The sequence below is a fragment of the Ipomoea nil genome, unplaced genomic scaffold (assembly GCF_001879475.1).
Source record: "Ipomoea nil cultivar Tokyo-kokei standard unplaced genomic scaffold, Asagao_1.1 scaffold0642, whole genome shotgun sequence".
Classification (NCBI taxonomy): Eukaryota; Viridiplantae; Streptophyta; class Magnoliopsida; order Solanales; family Convolvulaceae; genus Ipomoea; species Ipomoea nil.
In genome coordinates this window covers 5,638,744-5,649,579 of record NW_017617070.1, presented here as the reverse complement: position 1 = coordinate 5,649,579, position 10,836 = coordinate 5,638,744, and the positions used below count along the sequence as shown (strand labels likewise).

The 10,836-nt window shown below is 37.4% G+C and overlaps 1 protein-coding gene across 1 annotated transcript; it reads left to right on the top strand.

The window, feature by feature from the left end:
- The first annotated feature begins 5,587 nt into the window (after positions 1 to 5,587).
- LOC109174363 (inositol transporter 4-like) lies at positions 5,588 to 10,054 on the top strand. Its single transcript, XM_019323601.1, has 7 exons — positions 5,588 to 5,614; positions 6,425 to 6,580; positions 6,717 to 6,787; positions 7,020 to 7,355; positions 7,445 to 7,552; positions 7,646 to 8,254; positions 9,433 to 10,054. The coding sequence occupies exons 2-7, from the start codon at positions 6,448 to 6,450 to the stop codon at positions 9,913 to 9,915; spliced, it is 1,740 nt and encodes a 579-aa protein (XP_019179146.1). The 5' UTR covers positions 5,588 to 5,614; positions 6,425 to 6,447; the 3' UTR covers positions 9,916 to 10,054.
- Positions 10,055 to 10,836: the final 782 nt, after the last annotated feature.

The window sequence follows — 10,836 nt, the reverse complement described above, 5'->3', positions numbered from 1 at the left end:
GCTCCCATGATGAACTCGTCAAGCCGATATACTGGTATCATGCCCCTTGTGACTGGAATGCTCATGTCCGAAAGTGGTATGTGCGAAGTTGATTCCTCGTGTACCGTAGTTCGCCCAATGCAAGTTGGTGAGTGCGAGGCATCTTCTCCTTGAACCTCAGGTTGTTTCCCTGGGGCCCGGCTAGTTTCGCCATTCCTTGTGCTCTCGACCTTTTCAGCTAAGTCGTTGATTCTGTTTTCTTAGTTTTGAAGGAGGGTGGTGAGAGGGGTGTCAATACGGGCCGGCCGGCCCGCCCCACCGCGGGTTTTTTATTTGCGGGCTGGCCCGCGGGCTTGGAACTATACAACCCAAGCCCGCCCCATGCGGGCTTTCGGGTCTCGCGGGCTGGCCCGCGGGAAGTCACTTAAATTAAAAAAAACATTAAATAGTATATAAACATGTTAAAACCGCTTGAAATATGGCACCGGAAACTTTCATAAAATCCATAAACCTCGCCCAAATCTCCCGGATCGATACAACGCGTTCAGCAGAACTGTAGAAGGGTGATCAAAGCTAGGGTTCAACAGCACACTCGATTTCTCTCTCGGCTTCATATTTTCCCTCTACAATTCCCGTCTGTGTATAATACATATATAAATATGTATGTTTGCTAGACTTGGAGGCGATTTAGTAATTCATAAATATGTATGAATTGATGATTTAGTTTTAGTAATTATTTGATAGAGTTGGAGGCGGATGGAGACGGGAGAACCGAAGAACTACGTACTTTAGGAATTATTGAATTAAGAATTGGCGAAGGATTATTGAATTATTGGATTTCTCCCCTTCTGCGTACTTTTAGATAGTTAGATCTACACATTGCCTAAGAATTAAGATATTATATATATGATTTTTTTTAAAAAAAGATATTATATATATTATTTATTTATTTATTTTTTAAATATGACCTGGCCCGCGGGCCGGGCCGCAACCCACGCGGGCTCTGGCCCTCCGCGGACCATGCCCGTTAGGCCCGCATTTTCGCGAGCCTAATTTCTTGCGGCCCTAACCCGCCCCATTGCGGGACGGGTGCGGGCTAACCTGCGGGCTTCGGCCTACTTTGACACCCCTAGGTGGTGATCCCTTCCAGCGCCTTAGTGATGCTTGCAAGCTGGTTCTCTATAGTTGTCACGCTTGTTGTCATAGCCGGCATGCCTGCATAGATGCGTGACCATTCTGGCGTGACCTTCCACATGTTGGATGACGGTGATGTCGGTGACGAGCCTCCGGTGTTAGCGTTTCCTTTTGGGGATGTTGGACTCCCGCTACCAGCAGCTCCTTTCAAAGATGTTGGATTCCCGCTATCGGCTGCTTCTTTCGGAGATGTTAGACTCTCGCTACCAGCTGCTCCTTTGGGATAGCCGACTTCTCGCTATTTGCCGCTCCTTCTGAGGTAGATGACTTCTCGCTATTCGCCGCTTCTTTCGGAGATGTCGGCATCTCGCTACCAGCTGCTTCTTTCGAAAATGGTGGACTTGCAATATAGATAGACTTCCTCGGGACGGTAGGAGTCGTTTCGAGTCTTTGAATCATGCGTTTAACAATTGACTCAGGCTCTGGCGGTCGCATTCCTAAGCTCCTTGCACGGCTCATGGTTAATAGTGCTTCGGTCTCTTGGCTAGCTTCAGAACCCGCTGTTGATGAAGACTTGGAACTAGCGACTTAGGCATAAGACTTCTTGAACATCGAGCTTCTTGACGCCATTCCGATTGCTAGTAGAGTTGCTTGCTGATGTAGATCGATAGTGAAGAGATGAGAGGCAGAGTAGTCCCATTGGGCGTGCTAGCCTCCGGGATTCAAGTGGCGCGTGCCTCCGGGATTCAAACGCCGTAGCTTCCGGGGTTCAAGTGGCGTGATCTTCAACAACAAACGTCAAGAATTTATAAATAATCAACCCTGCAAAGTTTCAAAACACATGCAATGGATTCAAGTTGCCTTAAGATCCTCAAATGTCTTCAAAAGACTTCAAGATCATCGAGACAATCAATTCTGCAAAGCTCCAAAGTACATGCAATGGATTCAAATTGCCTGCAAAATCAACAAAAATGCCTTCAAGTCTTCAAGCGTTCTTCAATGCCTTCAAGCTCTTCAAATGCTCTAGTTGTTCTTAAAATGCTCTCAACTCCTCAAGTCTTCAAGTTGTCAAGCGTCGTTCTTCAATACCTTCAAACTCTCAAGTCTTCAAGTTGTTTTCAATGCATTTGAGGTGTGATTTAAAGAATGAAATTGAGACTCTATTTATAGTGAAATTTGTAACTAAAATCCCTCAACAAACTCCACTAATATTTATTAAATTAAATTAATTAATTATCTACTAAAATGAACCTTGCCAAAATCAAGTCTAGGTTCATTATTCCATCATCTAATTCAAATTCAAATTAAATTATAATCATCTAATTCAAATATAATAAAAATCATATTATATTTAAATTATAATTATAATTATTATTCAATTATGAAATGGGCTTGGACCAATTAATTAATTAATTTAATAGCCCAAATCAAATTTACTTAGATTAATTGAATTAATTTAATTATCATAGCTCAATTAATTAAATTGGACTAATAATCAATCCCGAAATTGGGCTCAATAATGATTTAATTCGTCCACTTGTCGGCTTCAAATTTTCCATGTCTACAACATATATTAACAATTAATGAGAAAGTAGGTTGAGAAAATAGTTATGAACAGATACTACATTGTAATAGAGTCAGTAGCATTCAGAAAAAAAAAATTAATGAACATACAATTACATAAAATTATGTTAATTATATAAAAATGTTGAATTAAAAAATTTAGGTCATCAACAGCAACTTGCTAGTCACAAGTCACAACAAAAGATTTCTACTATGAACAACAGCCGTTGTTGCTATTCGCAGCAAATTTAGTTGTTGCAACAACTTTTTTATACAAACAAACAACAAGAGCTTCTTGTTGCTGTTCGCAACAAAAAAAAATTTGTTATGAGCAACAATCAGGCCCGGATTTTGGGCAGGGCAAGCTGGGCTACCGCATAGGGTCCCAAATTTTAGAAGCTCAATATTTCATCTTTACCTAGTTAGTTTAGAAATAAAAACTAAAAGTTTCTAATTAAATTTAAAAGGCGTTATCAAGAAATGGTGGGAGTGTGTGGTTATTATATTTTAAGAGTTAATTCCATTTTTAGTCCTGAACTATTGTGGCATTGTCATATTTAGTCCTACTCTTTTAATTTTACCATATTACATCCTCAACTTTAATTTGATTGCCACTATTGGCCCTCCGTTAAATTTTCCGTTAATCTACCATTAACAATAAGGTCAATAATGTAATTTAATAACTTGTCTCAAATACTAATCAAAATTCATATTTTTTATTATACTTCCTCCCCGTAACTCTCTCTGATAGGGTCAAGGCCACCAAGATGTGAGAGTAGGTGCAGAAACTGTGGCCACTGTGAAGCAGTCCAAGTCCCCATTGTTCCAACCTTCAAACACCAACAGACAAGTAGAGGCAGTCCCCAAGAATGTGGCCTATACAAGAGGGTATTATCTCTCCAATTACAAGCCCATGTGCTGGAAGTGTAAATCTGGGGACCTACTTTTCAACCCATGATGAACTAGCTAAGCAGGAAAAGAAGATCAGATTAGAAGAAACCCAGAATTATACTCAGATCATATTTCATCATGATGAACTACTAGCTAAACTGTGAATTGAATTAATTGTATTAATAGTCCGATTCTTCGCCCAAGTGAGAATTTCAATTTCTGTCTGTATTACTTTAATAATGACTAGGAATAAATAATTCAGGGAGAGAGATGGATAGAGCAGAGGAGTTCTGAGAAAGGGATAGCACAGGCACCACAGAGAAGGTACGATAGTTACGAGAGACAGAGATAGCGCATAGAAGTTATGATACTTCTAAGAAAGGGATAGCGCAATTAACCTCCCCCCCCCCCCAAGAAAAAGGGATAGCGCAAGCGTTACGAGAGAAAGGAAGTCTAATAAAAAAGATGAATTTTGATATATATTTGAGATAAGTTATTAAATTGTATTATTGACCTTATTATTAACGGTAAACTAACGGAAATTTTAACGAAGGATCAATAGTGGCAATCAAATTAAAGCCAGGGATTTAATATGAAAAAATTAATAGAGTAGGACTAAATGTGGCAATGTCACAATAGTCTAGGACTAAAAATGGAATTTACTCTATTTTAACTTGGAGATCTAAGGTTCAAAACTTGTGAACACTTTGCGCACAGTACCAGTATTTTTACCCGTGCGTTGCACGGAATAGTTTTGTTATAATATTTAAGAATATTTTGATCAATTTACAAATATAAATTATAACAACGAATATTATATAGTGCAATTGATGAAATAGATTGTATCGATTATGTTTTTTGATGTTATCCTTGCTTGAATTCGAGCAAATAATTGTCCAATTATCCGTGCAGTGTGCGTGCGATGCACGGATAAAATTTTTTATTATACGTGTGAATATCTACCAATGCAGAAACGGTCTCCCTGAATATGTTTTTCTTTGGTTGATATCCGATTAAAATAGTATAGATTAGAAAAAAATATAGTATTAGTTTTAAAGATTTTGATTTTAGTAGGGCCTTATCTATTTACCCGAACAGGGCCACACAAATCTAAAAACGGCCCTGACAACAACAAATAATTATTTTTCATAATAATTTTTTTTAATAAATATGTTTGAAAATAAAGAAAAAAATAAAAAGTATATGAGTATTTAGAAAAACGCTTGAAACACGTCATAAAATTTGATAGGAATGGATGAAAAGTTTGTTTGGTTAGGGAAAAAAAAATTGTAACGAAAGTTGAAATGTTTGGAGTTGGATGATTGAATTTCATTTATTTATATTAGTAAAGAAAAAGTCTACATAAATTTTATTCTAATATAGTCTAGGAAAGTTAATAAGTTTTTGAGTACGAGTAGACTTTTAAAGATTGAATACCACCGAACTTTTAAAATCTTTTAAAAACTAATAGAAGTTTTGATTCAATACACCCTAGGTTAATGCCAAGTGTGAAGAGTTTATTAAGAAAAAGATGAAAATTTTATTTGTGATTAAAGAGCAGTTGGAGTCAAATTCGAATGAGTCTTAAAATTGGTAAGCAATCAAGGAAGAATTTGAGTATAATTGGGGTAAGAATTTGAGTATAATAAGATAATATTGGATGGATAAACTGATAAAGTGTTGGATGACTTGGATCCACTCATCTTCCAAATCTTTTTACGGATTAATGATTCGTTTTAATTTGGCATCCCAAGTAGGTAACTTTCATCGGTTTCTATTATTTATTTCGTGATTCCATATATATGTCATAGGGAGTTTAGGAATCCCCCGAAATGCGGATAATATCAAATTCTTTTGGGACCATTTTTAACAGTCTTACAATTTCAATACACCAAGGGCGCTTAATGTTTACTTTTCATACTACTACAATAGTAGTGGACTTGTAGCGTGTGTATATATATATATACATATATATCCATACTTCTCCAAGGAGAATTATTGAGCCCAAAAAAAAATTATACCCAAATAAAGAACATTCATTTTAAAGGTATTGATTTACTTTCTCCTCCATTGTTCTTACTGTTTAATTTCTTGTTTTACTGTTTGGGTTTGGATGATTTTCTTTATGCTAATGGTTTTTTTTGTTCTTGTCTGAGTTTTTTGTTGAGTGCCAATGTGTGATCGATCATGCAATGGTTCTTCATTGTTGCTGCTTGTTGTAGTAGTTTAGGTTGAATTATTATGTGAGTGAATATAATTGTGGAAGTAATTCAGAGAAAAATTGTGTTAATTTTCTTTTCCATGGTTAGGTTTATTGTGGCGTTAAGTTTTTCTTAGTCATCATTCAAATCTGCATACGACATTCATCATTTAATTTACTCCTCAAAACTATGAATTCCTATTTAATTTGTAAGTGTGTGTATCTTAAACTTATTATTAGAACTCAGTATTTTATCAACTATAAATGCTCTGTCGGGTCGGGGGTGTGGGAGGCTCTGGTTGGTGATTCAACCTTTTCGGAGAAGAGATGGTGTAAGAATGCTAAAGTTGATGAAATATAGAGGAATCCTAAAGCTGATAAAATACGGGATTATAGAGTCCTAATAAAACTCAGTCCATGATTTGATGTTTGATTTTGTTTTTGTGTTATTGCAAGTTTTGTTTGAATACACTTATACACCCCTTGGTTAATGCCGAGTGTGAAGATTTTATTAAGAAAAAAATGAAATATAGAGGAATCCTAAAGTTGATTAAATATAGAGGAACCCTAAAGGTGATGAAATACATGATTATAGAGTCCTAATAAAACTCAGTCCATAGATTTTATGTTTGATTTTGTGTTTTTTGTTATTGCAAGTTGTGTTTCTCAACTCAGATTCAATGGAGGGAGGTCCTCATAAAGCAAATAAAACAGAATTCACAGAATGTTGGAGGATGATATGGAGAACGCCATACATTATGCTGCTTGCCATGTCTGCCGGCATTGGGGGATTTCTGTTTGGTTACGATACTGGTAAAAACACAAAGCTAGCTGCATAGTTTCTCATAAGTCATATTTGTTTTGAAAGAAAAAGTTATGGTGATCTAATTGTGCTTTCCTTGCTTAACTATCCTGGTTGCTAAAAGCGATATTGTTGTTTGAAAACAAGGTGTTATTTCTGGTGCGTTGCTGTATATTCGGGATGACTTTGAAGCTGTTGAGAAGTACACATGGCTTCAGGCAAGTAAATCGATATTCTGGTTCATTACACACACACACACACATATATATATGTATAATAATATGAGGCCTAAGGAATTCGTTCCACAATGTGTAGGAAATGATTGTGAGCATGACAGTATAATAATATGAGGCCTAAGGAATTCGATATTCTGGTTCATTACACACACACACACACATATATATATGTATAATAATATGAGGCCTAAGGAATTCGTTCCACAATGTGTAGGAAATGATTGTGAGCATGACAGTGGCAGGTGCGGTTGTGGGTGCTGGATTTGGTGGATGGCTGAACGACAAGTTGGGTCGGAGAAAATCGATTATAATAGCTGATGTGTTGTTCTTTTTTGGCGCTGTGGTGATGGCTGCTGCCCCGGCTCCGTGGGTCATAGTAATCGGAAGATTTCTGGTGGGTTTGGGGGTCGGAATGGCGTCCATGACTGCACCGCTTTATATCTCAGAGGCTTCACCCGCTAAGATTCGAGGAGCTCTAGTCAGTGCTAATGGTCTGCTACTCACTGGGGGACAGTTTCTGTCTTATCTTATCAACTTAGGATTCACCAGGGTGAGTAAATGCAAACTAATTGTTCCGTTTAGTTTCTTTCATACTTGGAAACGATATATAAAAAGCCCGGTTTATGTATCTCTGTCTAGGTACCCGGCACTTGGCGTTGGATGCTTGGAATAGCGGGAGTTCCCGCTGTAGTTCAACTCGTACTCATGTTCTTTCTCCCCGAGTCTCCTAGGTGGTTGTATCGCCAGGTATTACTATAAACGCAATTGATTTGCCTTAAAAGCTAGCTAGCTTGAATTGAGACAAATTAAAACTACTTAATGTGTTATTAATCGTTCCAGAACAAGGTAGATGAAGCCAGGACGATTTTGGAGAAGATCTATTCTGCGGATGAAGTTGAGCAAGAGCTGAGCGCTTTAAAGGAGTCGGTTGAGCACGAGAAGGCGGAATCCAAAGCTATAGGAGACAGCACGGTGGCTAAACTAAAGAACGCTTGGGGAAACATTGTGGTTCGCAGGGGTCTGTATGCTGGCGTAACCTGTCAAGTTGCTCAGCAATTCGTCGGGATCAACACCGTCATGTATTACAGCCCGACCATTGTGCAACTAGCCGGTTTTGCCTCCAACAGGACCGCCATCGCCCTCTCTATCATCACGTCTGGGCTCAACGCTGTTGGAACCGTGATTAGTATGCTACTCGTGGACAGGTACGGGAGGAGGAAATTGATCCTCTACTCGATGATTGGTACCACAACGTGCCTCGTCGTATTATCTGTCCTGTTTCAACAAGCCAGCGTCCATTCCCCGCCAGTCAGTGTCTTCGAATCTAATCACTTCGGAGTAAACACCACATGCTCGAGTTTCTTGAAAGCACCAAACCCGGCATCCTGGAGTTGTATGTCGTGTCTACAGAAATCCGACTGCTCCTTTTGCAGTAACTCAGCCAGCCAAGTAAGTCACTTCTATTTCATTTCACCTTACTTGAAGTAACAACTAACAAGCAACCAGTCCCCCTTTCATATTAAAAACTCAATCTGACCAGCACTTTACCCCTTAATTGGACTGATCCCTTGTGAACAGAGAGTCCCACCCCATTGTCAGTCCAAAAAACTAATAACCAACAAAATTATATGCTCAACACGTCTCTTCATGCGTGTGAGCCGGTTACTTTTTGACGGGCTCTGAACAACACTGGACCATTTGTCAGACCAAAAAACTAACAACCAACAAAATTATATGCTTAACATGCCTCCTCACGCGTGTGAACTGGTTACTATTTGACGGGCTCCGAGCAACACTGAACCATAGTTTCATTTTATTAGGGTGTCACGAAGATTCGAACTCATGACCTTTAGTATGAGATTGACTCTGATATCAAATTGAAATGTTTCATTACATTTATGTTTAGAGTTTTTTGTACTTTTAGTCCCACGACTATAGTGGTACTGGCAGAATTGATCCACGACTTTTGAACCTTGCAATTTTAGTTCACGACTATTGATTTTTTTGCAAAAATGGTCTTTCCGGCCACTTTTCCGTCAAAATTTCACCGGAAAAAAAAAATTATCTATTTTTAGTCGGGTTAAAATTGACATTTTACTTATCTCAAAAAATTAAAAGAAAAAAATTGATATTTGACTACATACAATATTACTGGGCTACATACTACTGCCCCAGGCGGCAGAGTTCCTGGAGCAGGCAGGGCTGTTAGTAAGCGGCGGAGCGACCGTGACGTTCCCCGGGCTAGTTGGGTTATTCGGCAGCAGCATTGGAGTGGTACATGTACTCCGCTGCCTGGGGCAGTAGTATGTAGCCCAGTAATATTGTATGTAGTCAAATATCAATTTTTTTCTTTTAATTTTTTGAGATAAGTAAAATGTCAATTTTAACCCCACTAAAAATAGATAATTTTTTTTTCCGGTGAAATTTTGACGGAAAAGTGGCCGGAAGGACCATTTTTGCAAAAAAGTCAATAGTCGTGGACTAAAATTGCAAGGTTCAAAAGTCGTGGATCAATTCTGCCAGTGCCATTATAGTCGTGGGACTAAAAGTGCAAAAAACTCTTTATGTTTATATATATTATATGCTCAACAACAGCTAGGCACTTATATATCATTTTGTTTCAACAGTATCAACCCGGGGCATGTTTATCTAAGACGGATGCCATCGAAGGGATGTGCAAGTCAGAAAGACGAGAATGGTACACACAAGGTTGCCCAAGCAAGTTTGGTATATTTGCAGTGTTACTCCTGGGACTGTACATCATATCCTATGCACCAGGGATAGGAACCGTTCCTTGGATTGTCAACTCCGAGATTTACCCTCTGAGATACCGAGGCATTGGCGGAGGAATCGCCGCCGTCTCTAACTGGATGTCCAACCTCGTAGTAAGCCAGACATTCTTAACACTCACCGAGGCTATCGGGCCGTGGGGCACATTCCTGTTGTTTGCGGGATTTGCGCTCATCGGTCTCATAGCCATCTTCTTCCTCGTGCCCGAAACCAAAGGATTGCCATTCGAGGAGGTTGAGAAGATGCTCGAGAAAGGGTTCAAACCCAAGATTTTCGGTAGAAAAAAGTCAAAGGATACAGCAGCGCCTCCTCCATCATAGGGTTATGTTTTCTCCGAAAAAGAAAATACTTATAATGTCATGTTTTCTCAAAAAAAATTAAAAATACTTATAATGTCATGTCATGTGAGCTATTACTTTTAGTTATTATTACTTAATAATCATTATCATCACGGATATTTCTCTTTAGTATAGTTATTTTCACTCTTAGTCTTTGAGAAATCATTGTAAAACATTATAAAATGTTCATAATGTTTATTATGATATGTTTGGAGGTTATTATGTTATGGATTAATGTTATTATGTTTAAACTATATTATGCTCCAATAATAGTTAATATTATTTTTATTAAGTCTTAAAATAGAAAATTGATTACAATTAGTATTTATTTTGTTAAATAAAATTAATAAATAGAATGTACAATATAAATTGGGCATGATAAAAGAAGAATAGGGTCATCCTGATAAGGAAAAAAAGGTGATTTCTTTTCATAAATATTATAATCTTTTTTATCGGACCTATATATATATATATATATATATATATATATATATATATATATATATACCTCACATTGTGTGTGTGGGAGAGATGTGGCGATGTAGTTGCTAATAATTAAATCAACTAAATCGGTTGAAACTAAAAAATAACATAAGAAAAATATGAAAAGATAAAAATGTCCTTACTAAAAATATGAAAAGTCGTGAGAATGATTAAAGGGAAAATGACACTTTTTCCCCCTTAGTTATATACATATAGCACTTTTCCCCCCTGAATTATTCAAGTGGCTGTTTTTCCCCCTGAAATGTTAAATGGACATATTTACTCTTAAAATAAATATTTCATTTATTTTTTTCTCTAACAAATTATGACCACAAGTTGGTTCAAACCAAACAGACACTATATAAATCAAACTGAAATATTCTAATTACAATTTAGAATCGAAACCCGATATTTAGATTT